This window comes from Calliphora vicina, chromosome 4 (genome assembly GCF_958450345.1).
Source record: "Calliphora vicina chromosome 4, idCalVici1.1, whole genome shotgun sequence".
Lineage (NCBI taxonomy): Eukaryota > Metazoa > Arthropoda > Insecta > Diptera > Calliphoridae > Calliphora > Calliphora vicina.
The window spans coordinates 16,442,836-16,459,058 of NC_088783.1; the positions used below are offsets into that span (position 1 = coordinate 16,442,836).

At 32.4% G+C, this 16,223-nt stretch overlaps 1 protein-coding gene across 2 annotated transcripts; it reads left to right on the plus strand.

The window, feature by feature from the left end:
- Positions 1 to 2,115: 2,115 nt before the first annotated feature.
- Crag (DENN domain-containing protein Crag) lies at positions 2,116 to 15,726 on the plus strand. Of its 2 annotated transcripts, XM_065506804.1 has the most exons (17): positions 2,116 to 2,555; positions 2,934 to 3,239; positions 3,312 to 3,861; positions 3,917 to 4,067; positions 4,129 to 4,230; positions 5,459 to 5,628; positions 5,698 to 5,911; positions 5,969 to 6,124; positions 6,191 to 6,355; positions 6,443 to 6,680; positions 6,822 to 8,043; positions 8,112 to 8,405; positions 10,736 to 10,816; positions 11,599 to 11,980; positions 12,042 to 12,467; positions 12,540 to 12,718; positions 13,986 to 15,726. In XM_065506804.1, exons 2-17 carry the CDS (start codon positions 2,939 to 2,941, stop codon positions 14,305 to 14,307), a joined length of 4,953 nt encoding a protein of 1,650 aa, XP_065362876.1. In that variant the 5' UTR covers positions 2,116 to 2,555; positions 2,934 to 2,938; the 3' UTR covers positions 14,308 to 15,726. The 2 variants fall into 2 exon arrangements, with proteins under 2 accessions (XP_065362876.1, XP_065362877.1); XM_065506805.1 differs by lacking the exon at positions 10,736 to 10,816.
- Positions 15,727 to 16,223: the final 497 nt, after the last annotated feature.

Consider the following 16,223-nt stretch of genomic DNA (forward strand, 5'->3'; position numbering starts at 1 on the left):
ATTACTTCAGTTTCGGTTCATTCTTTCGCAAGCATGTTTATCTACTTTCATACCAAGTGCCATGTCTTTAAATAAACAACGAAAACATAAAACACTAACTAAAACTAGGAAAATTGTGATGTTTTACAAAGTCTTGATGATGGAAATACTATTAGGCAGGTTGCCGATGTAATAATTTAATGTTTTTTAATAAATCATGGTACATACATACATATCTATGTATCTAATTCAATGAGATTATTTTAATAATGTTCACTTCTATAGTCCGGACAACCCGATAATCCGAACGTGCCCAAAACTATATGTGTTCGGATTGTCGAAGTTGCACTGTATTGATGTATCAATCGTTTTTTTAAATTAATTAGGGGCTACGGAAAGTTGATTTCAACATACAGATGGACATGGCTATATCGACTCCGCTATCTATAACGATCCAGAATATATCGCACTTGATCAACAAGAGGGTATTACCTGAAAATTTTTAAAATTTCACTTTTTTCAAGAAATCTACTAACAACATCAATATCTATCAACTGTAAAAATTTCAACGTATTCCGATTACTCTTTCATCTCGAAAATAACATTTGAGACCATTTTCGTGATAATGTAGTGGCTATACTTTTATACAATAAAAAAGTATTATTTTAAGTTAATATAAAAGTTGAAATATAAATGCATCGTATATTTTCATAAACAAGGTATTGTTTTGAGTTGAGCCTTTATTCTAGTTAAAAATAAGCAAATTGTTTTATTTATATTTGGTTGTATTTTGAGTTGATAATGTTTTGTTGATAAGATTGGTTTTACTTTATGATTTTAATTCGAAATGTGACTCTTTTTATAATAAAATTGTTCACATTTTTTCAGAAAAATGGTATTAACTCAAAAAACAGATTTTTTTGCAATAATTGGAAAAATTTAAATGAAAAACAATGTACATAATTATATTTTTAAATATACATACTATGCTTTATTCAGATTTTCAAATTCTCTTAAAATGTAACCACAGTTTTTATCCTCTACTGGAAATTTTGAGTTAATACCCTCTTGTTGTGGGTTCGCAAATGAAAAATGTAGAAATTACAAACGTTGCCACTCATGGTGAAGGGTATAATAATGAAAATAAAGAAGACTGAAAAAATAATTCACGATAGGGAAAATTTGATCGCAGTAGCATCATTTTTGGGAAATTTCATTAGCAATTCGGATGAATTGAAAGTATACGCCCCTGTTCTATAAATCGAGTGATTTGAAAAACCTATAATAAACCTAGGACCTTTTATGGTTTATTATATCGCACGATTTTATACATTGAAACAAGTTTTTTTACTCGAAAGTAAAAGTAGTAAATCAATTGGATTCGAATTACAGAACACCAGAATATGTATTCACATTGCATATGTTAATGAATTAGTAATCCGGATATAGGACAATAACCGATTTTAAATAGCAACCAATCCAGGACTATATCAATATATCGGTGTATCAATTAAGTTTGTAGACATCGGATAGTTGTATTCAACACAGAGACAGACACGGCCATATATGGCTATATATATGACAAACTTATATATACCCTTATCGCTCATGGTCACAAAGTATAATTTGTGTGCTCATGTTGAAGGATATAAAATTATTTAAATATAAATAAATTAAACGTAAAATTTTTTTTTTAAATTTAAGTTTGGTTGGCGGAGTTAAAAACTCTCAAATTGCCAGGTTATCCCACGTTGATTTTTGTTTCCAGTCGACCTATATCTTCATATAGGACGCTGGAACATTAAATCTTGTATTAAAAAGTTAGGTTATGAAAACCAATTGCATGTTGACAATGCAAACTTCGAAGAAACTGTAACGCGGTACAGTTAGACGACGCCAAACATTATCCAATGCGAGAGTGAGCCGCAAAACTCTCGAAGGAAGCGAAAAGGGACGGCCTGATTGCCCTTAAGGGATAATGGCAATGACGCGAGAACTCTTTCTCCACCCGGATCTGAATTACGACAACGTAAAATTCAGTTTAGCAAAAAAAAAATGTCTTCATATGGCAACACATAATAAGTGTATTTTTCAATATGTGTTGGCAACATTACTGTTTCTAATTGTCACCTTGACGACGTTTGATTTTTTATTACGACTTTGACATTTAAATAACAACTCAAGTTGGATTCTGATAAATTCCTACGGAAATGAAGTAAAAAAGTGAGATTTACAGGAATATTATTTTAAAATAAGAGACTATACCATTGAAATTATTAAACAAATTGTTGTTAAACTATCAATAATAAAGCGAAATAACGTGCTTGAATAGTGAAAAGAAAAAGCGGTGATGTAAAACTTATGAAAATTTGCGTAGTGATTTGTGAAAATTAATGTGCTGTGAAGGGAGGAGCAGCAGTAGCAGTCAACAGTAAAATTGTAGTGACAAAGAACACAAAAAATATAGCAAAAAATAATAATAAAACAAGAAATCAAGAAACTTCAAAACAAGGCGTAGCAGCGCCAAATACTGCTAATATAGTTTATAATTTAAACAAAAACTACGCGGAAAAAAAGTAATTACTAAAAATGATTCCAACCAAACAATCCTAGCAGTGGAGCAAGCACAGTTAGACAAACTCTTTGAAGGTTAAGGGAATTTATGTTGTATTTAAATCACAAGAGCTGATTCATCATCAATACAGTTCAATCTTTCTTGTGTGTGGTTTTCAAGTCAAAATAAACAAGAAGAACTTGTTTTTTTAGCATAAACCATACTATATGTTGCCCTTAGTATGTCCATCTTCGATTTTTTCTTACTTTCTGTTCAATTGCTAGTGATTGTCAAGGACACCACAATAAAAATAATAATAATAAAGAGACAATAGCATGTCATGAAAAAAAACCGAACCAAAAAAAAGTATAATCGTTTGTGTGTTTATGTCTTGTTACAGTTGCCATGGAAGAGAAACGTATTGCCGATTATTTTGTTGTGGCCGGTATGCCAGAAAAGCCAAAATTACTGCAAGAAAGTAATTTTAAAGATTCCAGCCATTTAAGGGCTGCCACCTCAATTGATCCCATCACCGACATTGGAGTATTTTTCCCACTATTGGACGAAGACGTACCCGATGAGTATACGGTTTTGGAAAGCACCCCAACTGGACTACCTGCAAACTTAAATTATGGTTCGTTAAGATCAACGGAATGCTATATTTATTACAGACGTGGAAAAGATCGTCCACCATTAGTAGATATTGGTAAGTATAATTTTAGGTATATTATCAGTTTAGGCTAGAGCTTAGATAATTTTAATTGTTTTTCTTTTAAAGGCGTGCTTTATGAGGGTCATGAACGCATCATGTCTGATGCTGAAATTGTAGCCGAAACTCCGGGCGGTCGAGTGGCCAATGTTAACAATTCATCGGCTAAAACATTTTTAACTTATCGTCGTGCTCCAGCTGAAATGCCCTGCAATGAATTGGTAGTCACTGATCTGTGTGTGATTATAAGCAGTAAAGGAGAGAAACCACCACATGCCTTTTGTTTAATCTATAAGTCTTTGAATAAAGCCTTCACCGGTAGCGATGTTTATTTATGCTACAAAAAATCTATGTACCGTCCAAAACACATCAGTTATCAGCCGGAAATTTTACTCCGTTATCCTACAGTTGATCATCATAATGAGTTTCCATTAAATTTATGTCCTAGTGTGCCGTTGTTTTGTTTGCCCATGGGTGCTTCATTGGAAGCATGGCCTCATGTAACCGAAAATAAGAAACGCAAACCCACTGCACCAGTATTTAGTACATTTGTTCTAACCGTTAATGATGGCACATACAAAGTCTATGGCTCGGCTCTAACGTTTTATGAGGATTTTGAGTAAGTTTTGGGCAGATTATTTAAAAGAAATCTCTATATTTATTGTTTCTTATAGTGAATCCCAATTAACGGAACAACAGTGTGAATTACTTGGTTGGAATGAGGAATTTGCTCAAAATCATTCATTACATATCATTAAAGCCATTTGTTTATTGTCACATTATCCCTTTGGCGATACATTCGATAAATGGTTGAAATATTTACACGTAAGTAAAATAAACTATTTTTTTTCTAATAGACAATTGTAGTTTGTATTTTTTAATTTAGCGCTTGGCGGTATTTGGTGTTAATTTACCCATACCTATAGAACGGTATATTACACAATTGTTGGATGAGGTACCATTTCCAGCACCCAGTATACATTTGCAGGTAATTAAATTTTTTTTACCAAGATTTCAAAAATAGTTTTTAATATTTATCTTAAAGTATACATTTGTGAATGTTACTCTTACTGTGGCTCACCTTCAAAGTGAGCCATGGACTGTTTTCAGATAAAATGATTAATACATAATAAATGAAAATTTAGTTGACAAAAATATCACATAGCTTTATTAATTCAATTGAAAGCTTCATGTACATGTAAATTATTTTTAATATATTGAATGCTAAATGTAAAAAAAAATCACAAAAACTCAAAAAGGACTTCAAATCTACATCACAGTGAAATTAAATACGGTTTATATAAAATATTAATATTTTGTTGGACCATCTTTCGCTGAAATCTAATAAATAAGAAGTGTATGTGGAAGGAATTTCGTTTCATTCCGATTGCAAAGCCTCCATAAGGGTTTTTTGTGACGTAATACTATGTTTTCTGATGTTTTGGTCTAGAAGGGTCTATAAATTTTCAATAATATTTAAGTCGGGAGGCGGTACTGGTGGTACTTCAAGGACAACAATAATTATATAACTCAAGGCGTTTTTGACGCCATTATAAACGTGTTTTCTGAGAACTCTTCTGACTGTTTCCATATTAACGTGGATATCCAGCTGACTTTTCAACATTTCCGTAAGTTTTGGAGCACTAAGTCGAGGATTTTTTTATTTCTCTGACTATGAATGATTCATTTCTTTCTGAAAATGCCTTTTTAGAATTCATTTTCTCTTTATTTGCGATTCTTCCATCTCTTGTAAAACGGTGAATGATATGCTGAATAGTTCCACGGCTCTTATTGACAAGTTTTGCAATTTCTCTTTGAGACTTGCCTTTGCAATCGGAATGGAACATAATTCCTTCCACATACACTTCTAATTTATTAGAATCAATGCCTAGGCATCTACAAGCCGTGATTTCAGCGAAAGGTGGTCCAACAAAATATTAATATTTCATATAAACCGTATTTAATTTAAGTGGTTCACTTTCACTGTGATGTAGATTTGAAGTCTTTTTTGAGTTTTTCTGTTTTTTTTTACATTTAGCATTTAATGTATTAAAAATAATTTACATGTACTTCAAGCTTTCAATTGAATTAATAAAGCTTCGTGATATTTTTGTCAATAAAATTTTCTTTTCATTAAACATTTTATCTGAAAACAATCAATGGCTCACTTTGAATGTGAGCCACTGTACATATGTTTTAATTTTATTTTGTAACAGTTATCAAGTGAATCGAATGATCGTATTTTACTGACTCAACCTGAGGATTCACCTTTACCACGTAGTGGTGCTGGATTTCATATGCTCTTGCAGAATTTAGGCACAGAAAATTGTTTGCATGTCTTACTTTTGGCCTTAACTGAACAAAAAATACTCATACATTCTTTAAGGTAAAATTTAAAATCTAATGAAACTAAATTTCGAACATAAAACTTAAAAACGTTTGTACTTGCAAACAGGCCTGCAACATTGACTGCCGTAGCCGAAGCAATAGTTTCGTTATTATTTCCCTTTAAATGGCAATGTCCCTACATTCCTTTGTGTCCACTGGGCTTGGCAGAAGTCTTACATGCTCCGGTACCTTATTTAATTGGTGTTGATTCCAGATTTTTCGATTTATATGAACCGCCCACAGATGTTACTTGCATAGATTTGGATACAAATACCATCAGTGTATGTTTATAGATTAATGTGTTTTATATTTGTAATTTATATTTGTTTGTAATGTAGCTTTGCGAATCCCAAAAACATTTACTTGTTAAATTGTTGCCGAAAAGAGCGGCTCGCATTTTGAAACAAACTCTTTCGGAATTGGAACAAACAAAACCACTCAATATAGACTGCAACAATAGTTTAGATCGTGATTTACGTAAACGTAGACGTGAGGTAAACTTGGTTAATTCATATTAAATAGAAATTCATAATAAATTCATCAAATTGTCCTTTGTACAGCTCCATTTAGAACAACGTATACAAGAGGCCTTTTTATTATTTATGGCCTCTATACTACGTGGCTATCGCGACTATTTGGTACCCATTTCAAAGGCCCCGTCAGTTGGTGCCACCGACCCCAGTGCCTTATTCCAACTGAAACCTTTTCTACGTTCCCGCGATAAGGTACAGTTCAATGACAGCTTATTTGTTTGCTAATTTCCTTATTTTAATTAAATATATGTATTTAAATTTGGTTTTCTTTTTTGGCAGGCTTATCAAAAATTCTTTGAATTATTGATGAAAACTCAAATGTTTATACGTTTTATTGAGGAGAGATCATTTGTGTCAGATGGAGATCATGGTTTAACATTTTTCGATGAATGTGCAGAAAAAGTTGGATCTTATGATGAAACACCATCGGATGTGCGTTTGGTCGATTGGGAGACTGGTCAGAGTAGTGAACGTACAAAATATATATTTCCACCAGATAGTATTGGACCCACCAAAGGTAACTTGTTCGTTTTTATAGTTTTTATAATTTCATTTTGTAAATTTTCGTTCACACTGGATGTTATGATTGCATTTGACAACAATAATTTAAAAATTCTAACCTACGGTCTTGTCATTTAAAATTGCTCAATAATTCTAGATCACAACGCCCAAGAAAGTGTTTACAATTATGCAAATTTCACATTGAATCCCAGTCTTTTGAAAACATCCAAAAAGACGGCATTATCGAGCTTAATACAACAACAAATCAATGGATGTTTAGCACCCGGCTCACCAATTGCTCGACGCACTAAACATGAAATTAAACTGTCTCAGAAAATGGCCAGACGTTGTCAAAGCCGTCCAGAACTGTGGTCCAAATACTTATTGGCCACTTGTTATTCGTTGTATTTTTTGATTCTACCGTCCATGGTCTTGGATACACGTAGGGCTGGCAAAGAGCATGATATTCTAAGAGCAGCCTACGATATGCTGGTTAAAGCCAGCAAAATAAAAATCAATTGTGATGAGTTTTGTTATCGCATTATGATGCAACTATGCGGCACATATAATATGCCCGTTTTGGCTGTGCGTTTGCATTATCTTATGAAGAGATCGGGTGTACAACCGAATGCCTTAACGTATGGTTTCTACAATCGTTGTGTGTTGGAATCGGAGTGGCCTAGTGATAGCACCACGTTAAGCCAACTACGTTGGAATCGCATTAAAAATGTGGTGTTGGGTGCGGCTCACTTTAAGAGAGCTGGCAAATTGAGAGCCTCAAAGAAGCCTTTGTCGGCTTCATATGACAATAACTTAAGTACCCTGGAAACAGTAGATGGTACTTCACGCACTAGTTTAGAATCGTCCAATTCATCTCAATTATTAGCTGGAGCTGCCGGTGCTGCTGGTGATGGTTATGGGGTAAATATTTTGGATTTTTCAGCATTCGATAAATTGCGCTCAAAATTGGGCAGCATTGTAAGACAATCGATTGGCACTCAAGATGCCACAGATGATGTTATATCTAGTGCTGGCTTATTAATTACCGGTGACTCGAAAATACCGACTGATACTACCACAACCCATATACCGCCCGCCAGTCCCCAGCCAACAGCTAATGACCTGGCCAAAAGACAACTTTCGAATCGTGAAAGTTTTGGTGGTGATGCTGAGCTCTTGAATAAACTACAAAGACAACACACTCTAACCGAAATGAACAATAAAAAGATTATGAATCTGGGCGAGCGCGATGGAGATTTAAACAATGATTTGGCTAGTTCTCAAGAAGAATTAGATGATGAAAATATACATGAAACTGAAGACGAAGAAGATGAAGATGATGAACATCCCTTGTCCAGACAAGTTCAAAGTCCAACTAAGTATGCTGCATATAAATATAAACTAATTTGTATAGATTTTATGATATTTTCCACCATTCTTCTTACAGAATATCTCCCAGAACTCCGGTTACCCAAAACGATCCCTTGGGCGCTTTGAATGAAGAAGAAGCTCCCAATTCTGTACCATGTAATGAAGAGCAATCGGCCATGGGTGTCTCATCTAGTTTCAACAACAACACCTTATATAGCGATAAACCGATATTGTTTAAGGGCCAGCGCAGTGCCACATTCGATGAATCCACACAATTGAATAAGAATATGCAACGTTCCGAAACCATGCCCGGCTCCAGTGTGGCATCAAGTTTGGCCAATTTGGGTTCATCATTTAAATTAAATTTTGGGTGAGTTTTTAAACATAAGATATAAATAAGTGAGCGTATGAGAAAAGTATTTTCGATATAAATTAGTTGATTTCAAAAAAAAAGATGAGAATTTTAAATATGCTAAGAGTACAGACTGAGAAGAAGTACTTTAAAAATAAAGAAGGTTCGCTCAACTTTATCCAAAGTTTTTGCAAGCGTTAAAAAATAGGTGTCTGTTTCAGCTAGTAAGTAATATTTTAATATCATTACTGTTGCAGATTGATACAAACAAAATGTTTGTATTGTTGTAAAGTCGAGAATCCAGTTTCATATTCTTGTAAAAGGAAACATTAAAAAAAAATTAAATTCTTCTATAAATATCAGAAGTACAGAATCCGTAATAAGTATGTAATTCGTTACCAATAATTGCTCAATATTTTCCAACAGCAAATGTTTTTTTTAAATGATTAATCGAACATTGTGAAATTACATTTTTGCGGTTAAAGTTCATGTTGCTGTGTCTATAGCCGTAAATAGAATTAGATAAAAATAAAGTAATCAATTTAATAATGAAATTAAAAAAGCATTATTAAACAAATTTATGTAGTAGTTAAATCAAGAAGTCATATACTTTTGTCAACATGGCATTATGTTCTTTAACTGGTACATTTTTCGATCCCTTCTGAAGGCTGCCTGTTCCCGGTCTGCCGTTGACGAATTTACTTCCATGTGGAAAAATTTACCGTTGATACATCTGTCGCTTAGTGGACAATCTTTGGCGGATTATAATTCAGTTCGTTCCTGAGCGTAGAAAAATTGTCGTTGAAACGTTCCATATTGCAGTATTTTTATACCCTTATCACTCATGAATTGTTATAGATATCGGAAACGATATATCCCTGTGAGTCTGTTGAAATCAACTTTCCGAACATGATTGGTACATCAATATATCCGCTATAGTCCATGTTCAGTTGTTATTTAAATTCGGGAAAAATCGGCACTAACGGCTGATATAAAAGCTAAAAACCACCACTACATCGCTCTTTTATCTATGTCTGGATTACTAAGCCATTAATATTGATATGGATATCTAATGATAGATATTTAAAAGACCTTTCCAACTACGTGTATAACCCAATAGAAATTCGGACCGACAATGGGTCAAAATTGGACAAAAATTTAACCCGATTTTTTTCACAAACACATTTTTTCCACCCAAAATTTGTTTTCACCAACAAATTGTTTTTAATCTTTATCACAAAATACTCTTATACTTTGGTGGTGGAAATTTAAGATTCGTCACAGCCTTTGACTTGTTTCTAAATATATCTTGCAGCGAAAAAGTGTTTAAGGATTTACAGATACCCCTTTATTATATTGCACACTGTGTCAATAAGGATATGATTATCATCCCATCTGCTGGTGTTGGGAGTTTGGAAAGGTAAATGTTAAACCGATGTGGAACTCCCTGTTTAACCCCATGAGATTTAAACTTGTTGTTCCTAAACTCCATACAGATACACACATGCAGATGGCTTCTCATATCTTGGTGTTGTTAGGAATACTGGAATTAACAATGCCATCAAAGGAGACACAGCATGACCCGAAGCGTAAGAGATCGTACGTATAGACCCAACCAGTCGAATCGACCAAAGCCAAATATCCATGGCGCTAATGTAACGCTCTGTATTTTGTGGGACCAAAAGGGTCATATATAATATGAACTGCTGAAATCTGGCCAGACCATCACAAGGAACCTGTGCCGAACACAACGCTCGGCTACATGTTGCAAGTTTTGCCTCACCCGCTTTATAGTCCAGACCTTGCCACGTCCTACTACTATTTGTTTCGATCGAAGCAAAACGCTCTCTCTGGGATACGCTTCACTTTGGAACAGAGTATCCGATATTGGCAAGATTCGTTCTTAGCCTCAATAGATGAGTAGTTCTTTTGGCTCGGGATTATGTTGCTAGAAAGATAGGAAAAGTTCATAGCTAACAATATCCAATATTTTGAATAAATTTATATTGTACAAATGTTTCAATTCATACACCCAATAGAAGTTCATTATAACTTATATCGGATTGAGACACGTGATTTTTTAGAAATTAAAATCCCATTATTTGCTTTTACTTTTCCATACCATTAACTATTGTCGTTCGTTAGCTACAATATATCACTAGCATTACATTATTTAAATTTTATTTCATTCAATTCTACACTATTTTATAATTTTATTTAATATTTATTTTGATTTTTTTTTTTTAATTGATGTAAAATTTTACTCAATTCCTTTTGTTGTGTTGTGTAAAATTCAAATGTTTTTTTTTAATTTATTTTATAAACAAATTTGTAAAATGTTTTCGTAGACGTTATTCACCTGCACGCTTGTCCTTTAAGAAAGACTTGAAATTGCCCACCAATATTATAGAAAATATAAGCTACATGAGGTAAGTGTGTTGAATTTTAAACCCAAAAAAAATTAAAAAATGTGGCCAAAAGAATAAACAAAAGTTTGGCCATAATTAAGCTTATGTTACTGTTTTAATTTTTGTTATTAAAACTAAACTAAATATGGTGAAGGTGATATAAAAGGTGGTGGGTGTTAGTAAAAAACATAAACCTTAAAAATCTTTACAAAACAAAGTTGTACAGTTTGTCCTTTAGTTTTAGTTTTTAAATATATTTTAGTTATTTTCCCCTTTATTTAAATTTTTATGTAACTAATATAACAATGCTTTTAAGTAGAACATTTAGTTTTAGTTTTATTTATTTATATTTTGTTATTTCTCGAAAATAATAAAACATTTGTGCATAAAATTCATTTTATTATACCTACATTTTTTTAAATAAATTTATAAAATTTTATTAAACAAAAAATTTACTTCATTAAGAATTTTATAAAAAAAAAAATTTTAATTAAATATCGTCTCCTTAATAAAACAATAGTGTATAATTTTGTTTGCCATTTCGAAATAATTGAAGTAGAATTTCACCAAATTTTGACCACATATAGAATCAGTTATGTAGATTCTTATTATGCAATGGTGTATATTCTTATACACTATTGTTTTATTGAGGGAACGATATTTTTAATTTTAATTAATTAATTAAACAAATTTTTCATTTCTAAATAAGTAAAATTCATTTTATAAAATTGCAATTGAAGTGAAAGTTTTCTAAAACTAATTGTTTTCTCATGATGTTTTTAATGTTATTTCTTTTTACTTAGTCCTAATTTTAGTGGTAAAAAATCCAATGAAATCATCCAAGGAAGCTTGAGTAGCATTAAACATGCTGCCACTTCTATAACTCGAAAATTTGATGAAATCAAAGGAGCCATATCGGCCAATACCACACCCGTTAAATCATCATTATCCATACAAGGTTACAATGACAATGGCGTGACCGAAGAAGATATGATTGCCCACGAAGATGGCACCTTAAAAATACGACGTGTTAGCAGTGATTTAGAACATCCTTGGAGCCGTTTAAGTGAGTCACGCAAGTCGAGTTATAATAATTTGGTGCCTCTGGGTGAAAATACTTCGACCATGAACTTAAATACGGCCCTATTAGCACTACCTGAAAATCTATATACCACACCACCGGATGTAAGTTATGATCTATTTTATACATTTAAATATGTTTCAATATGTTCTTGCTATATAACAGAATATGGACGATACCAATGACTTTGATGTGTTGATACAAATGACTTCTTGCTCTCAATGTCACAACTGTTCCGTTTTACTTTACGACGAGGAAATTATGTCCGGCTGGTCGGCTGAAGATTCCAATCTAAATACCACATGTCATGCTTGCAACAAGTTAACTGTACCCTTTCTCAGTGTACGCTTCAATGTTAATGACACAAAAAAAGACAATAATAAACCACAAATGGATAATCTAACTATACCCTATTTAAATCCGTTGGTTTTGCGCAAAGAACTCGAAAATATTTTAACCCAAGAGGGTGATTTGTCTCTGATAAAACCTAATTTTGTTGAGGAACATCCCATCATCTATTGGAATTTATTGTGGATTATGGAGCGCATTGAAAGTAAAACTCATTTACCCGATCTCTGTTCGCCCACAATTGTAAGTATTGAGTGAAAACTCAACTAATTTACACTAATCAAATGTAATGTAATATTTTTGTTTTGATTTTAGGATGATACCAACTGTGATCCTTTGAGTAAGGTGAAACATGTGAAAATACAATGTCTGTGGGATAATTTACAATTGCACAGTGAGGCTGGTTTACCCATGTACATTTTGTACAGACAAACTCAGCCCACAAGTCCTCTACTTAAAGCTTTGCTAACCGATCAAGCTCAACTAAACAAAAAGTAAGTTTATTTAAAATTTAGTATATGTTTTGGAATTACCTCCTCCTGAGTAAGACAAAGTGTTTCGAAAATTGCCAAGTGCTAGATACAATATTTTCAATTATAAACAATAAATCACTTAATATACATATGTAAGTGTTTAAAATTGGAGGTAGTGGTCCATGAAGATTGTTGTCAAACTCAACAAGTGCTTGCAAAATCAGCAATTTCAAAATGTTTGCAAGCAGCATGATTCATCCAAAAGCAGGAAAATTGGGTACCATACGAAAAGATTTTGTATGTCAGAAATGATGCTTGAAACCTATAAAAGAAAATAATATTTGCACCGATTTATTACTTGACATGAAAAATGGATCCATTACGATAACCATCACGGAACCTGTACCGAACGCAACTGATTCGTTTGAAGCGAGCATTGGCCGAAAAACGCACAGAATGTGAGACCAGGCATGGAACCGTAATATTCTATCATGACAACGCTCGTCCACGTATTGCAATACCTGTTAAAAACTATTTAGAAAAAAGTGGTTGGGAAGTTTTGCTTCACCCGCCTTATAGTCCAGGCTTTGCCCCGTCCGACTACTATTTGTTTCGATCGTTACAGGACGCTCTCTCTCGAATACTTCACTTCAGAACAGAGTATCCGAAATTGGCTTGATTCGTTCTTGGCCTCAAAAGATGAACAGTTCTTTGAACAAATTTATATCGTACAATTTTAAATAATAAATGCTATTAAATAACCTTCTGGAAATAAGTGGATCCTTTATCTATATATATAAAAATGAAATGGTCCATGTATGTAATGTCATCACGTGAGAACGGCTGGAGCGATTTGGCTGATTTTTTTTTATTCGATTCGAAATTTTCAGGAGATGGTTTGAAAGGAAAAAAAATTCAAAAATTCCGGGTAAAACTCGGAAATTCTTTTTTGAGTCAGTCAACTGTAATAAAAAGCTCCATGAAGTATGCAGTACAAATTTAGATATTTTATTTGCAAATAAATAAGAAAAGGCTGGTGTGCGTGGGTTGGAGAAACTTGAAGAACTAATATTAGTAAATGCTACCGGGCGAAGCCGGGGCGATCAACTAAATAAAACTTGTACAAGCGCATTTTCTGTGAAATTCTAAACAATTTTTTTTATAAAATTATTGAAGTTCAATTTGTAAAACAGTTTTACTATAATATTGTAAAGCAACCTAGTATTTTTTTAAAAGTTTCATATCTAATTGTTTTCATATTTATTTTCTAAATTTTCTTTTTTTACAGCGTCATTCAACAAATCGTTTCCGCCATTCGATGTAATGATCTTCTAATGCCCGTCAAAAAGCTGGCTAACGAACGCCACAAACTCAAGAACAGTGGCGTCGATCGTTCTCATTCGATATATCGTGATATATTATTTTTGGCCATTACCGCTATCGGTCGTTCCAATGTCGATTTGGCTACATTCCATCGCGAATATGCCGCCGTCTTTGACAAACTTACCGAAAAAGAATGCAATATGTATTATCGCAATCAAGATCTGCCGCCATCGGCAGCCACCATATTTTGTCGGGCCTACTTTAGACCGCTGCAGTTGCTTCCTTGACGAGAACAAAATCTAATGCAACAACAGTTCCACAGAGATCAAATGAAAAATAATACGTAATAATGCCGCATGCAAGGAAGGGTGAAAACGGAAAGGTAAATACAAACAAACAAACAAAATACTACAAAGTTAAATAATAATAATAATAATAATAATACAACTTGGTAATGAAAACAAAAAGGCAATCATCAATGATACTTAAATATGTAAAAGAAATTTTATAGACTAGTTTAGTAAGAGGAATTAATTAATTAACTAAATAACTAATATAAATATATATATTTTTATTTGTTATTAGCATAGATAGTATATGTAGGTTCTTTCGAAATCATTTTAATAGGACTACAAACAAAAGCACATTACTTATTAGGTATTTAACAAGGTTACAATATGTTTTATTCATTCATTACTTTTTATTTTTATTTAATGTTTCACATTTTCATAATTATTTCACTTTTGTATTTCAGTAATGTAGGAGAAGTTCTAAAATGGCTTTTTTGGGTTCTCACTTAAATTAACTTCAGTGCAATACATATGAATATGAAACTTTCTATACAAAACTATAACTATAGTTATTGCTGGTTTGATTATTTCCCGGAAGTTATTGTGTAATTTAATTCAAAAGAAAATCATTAGAATTTTTAATTTGAAAAACTTGCATTCTTTTAAAACGAATTACATACATACATATGTAATGAAAATCAATAGTTTTTTTTTAATCCAGGGCTTAATTACTGCCCTCGTGATTGAATAACGAAATTATAACAAAATGTACTAAATTTCTTGCTCTATATATAAGAAATTTAGGATAATTTTTACTCGATATCGAATGAGGTAATTTGGTTGACTTCAAAATTTATTTCTAATCCAATACTTAAATTAAATGAAGAGCCATTTTTTATACCTTTCACCATAAGTGGCAAGATTATATACATATATGTAAGTTTGTCATTCCGTTTGTAATTTCTACATTTTTCATTTGCGAACCCACAAAGTATATATATTCTGGATCGTTATAGATATCGAAGCCGATATAGCCATGTCCGTCTGTATGTTGAAATCAACTTTCCGTAGTCCCCAAATTACTTACATACATTATTCATACATCAATATATCGGGAACTCTTCCGTCACGGTTGCTATTTAAAATCAACAAAATCGGCCCACAAATGGCTGGGATGTAAGGAAAAAACCGGGACAACCTAGATTTTTGGCCTATTTTTGATGTATGTATATTTGGATTACTAATGCCCGTAACTTCAACAAATAGATATCTACTGTGTAAAATACCAAGCAGTTAAATTTACCTAAAAGGTAACTTGACATTAATTTCAAATCAATATCTACGGGTAAAAATTACCAAATAATTTTACTCCATAAGTAACTAAGCACTGCCATTTATCTATTTGTTGAAATTACGGGCATAAGTCATTAATATAGACAATATGGATATCTAATGATAGATATTTCAAAGTCCATTGCAACGATGTAAGGCTATTGTAAGTTGGACCTACAATGGGTCAAAAAATTATTTTTAACCCTAATTTTTTTTTATAAAAATTTTTTTTTTGTCATAAATTCTTTTTCCAAATAAAAAATTAGAAAAATCTTTTTCAAAAAAAATTAAAAACAATTTCCAAAAAAAAAATTTGGAAAACAATTTAAAAAAAATAAATTTTGTTTATCTAAAAATATTTCAAAAAATGTATTTTAAAGTATAATTTGGTGAAGGGTATATAAGAGTCGGCACAGCCGAATATAGCTCTCTTACTTATTATTGTTCGAAATGCTAAAAAATATATTTATACTTTCGCAGAAATCTTTCGAAGTCCATAGAAATGTTTGTTCGAACTCATATATTTAAATTTTGTAATTAATTTACAGAGTATCCCTTGGAACATTAATTTGTATAACGAA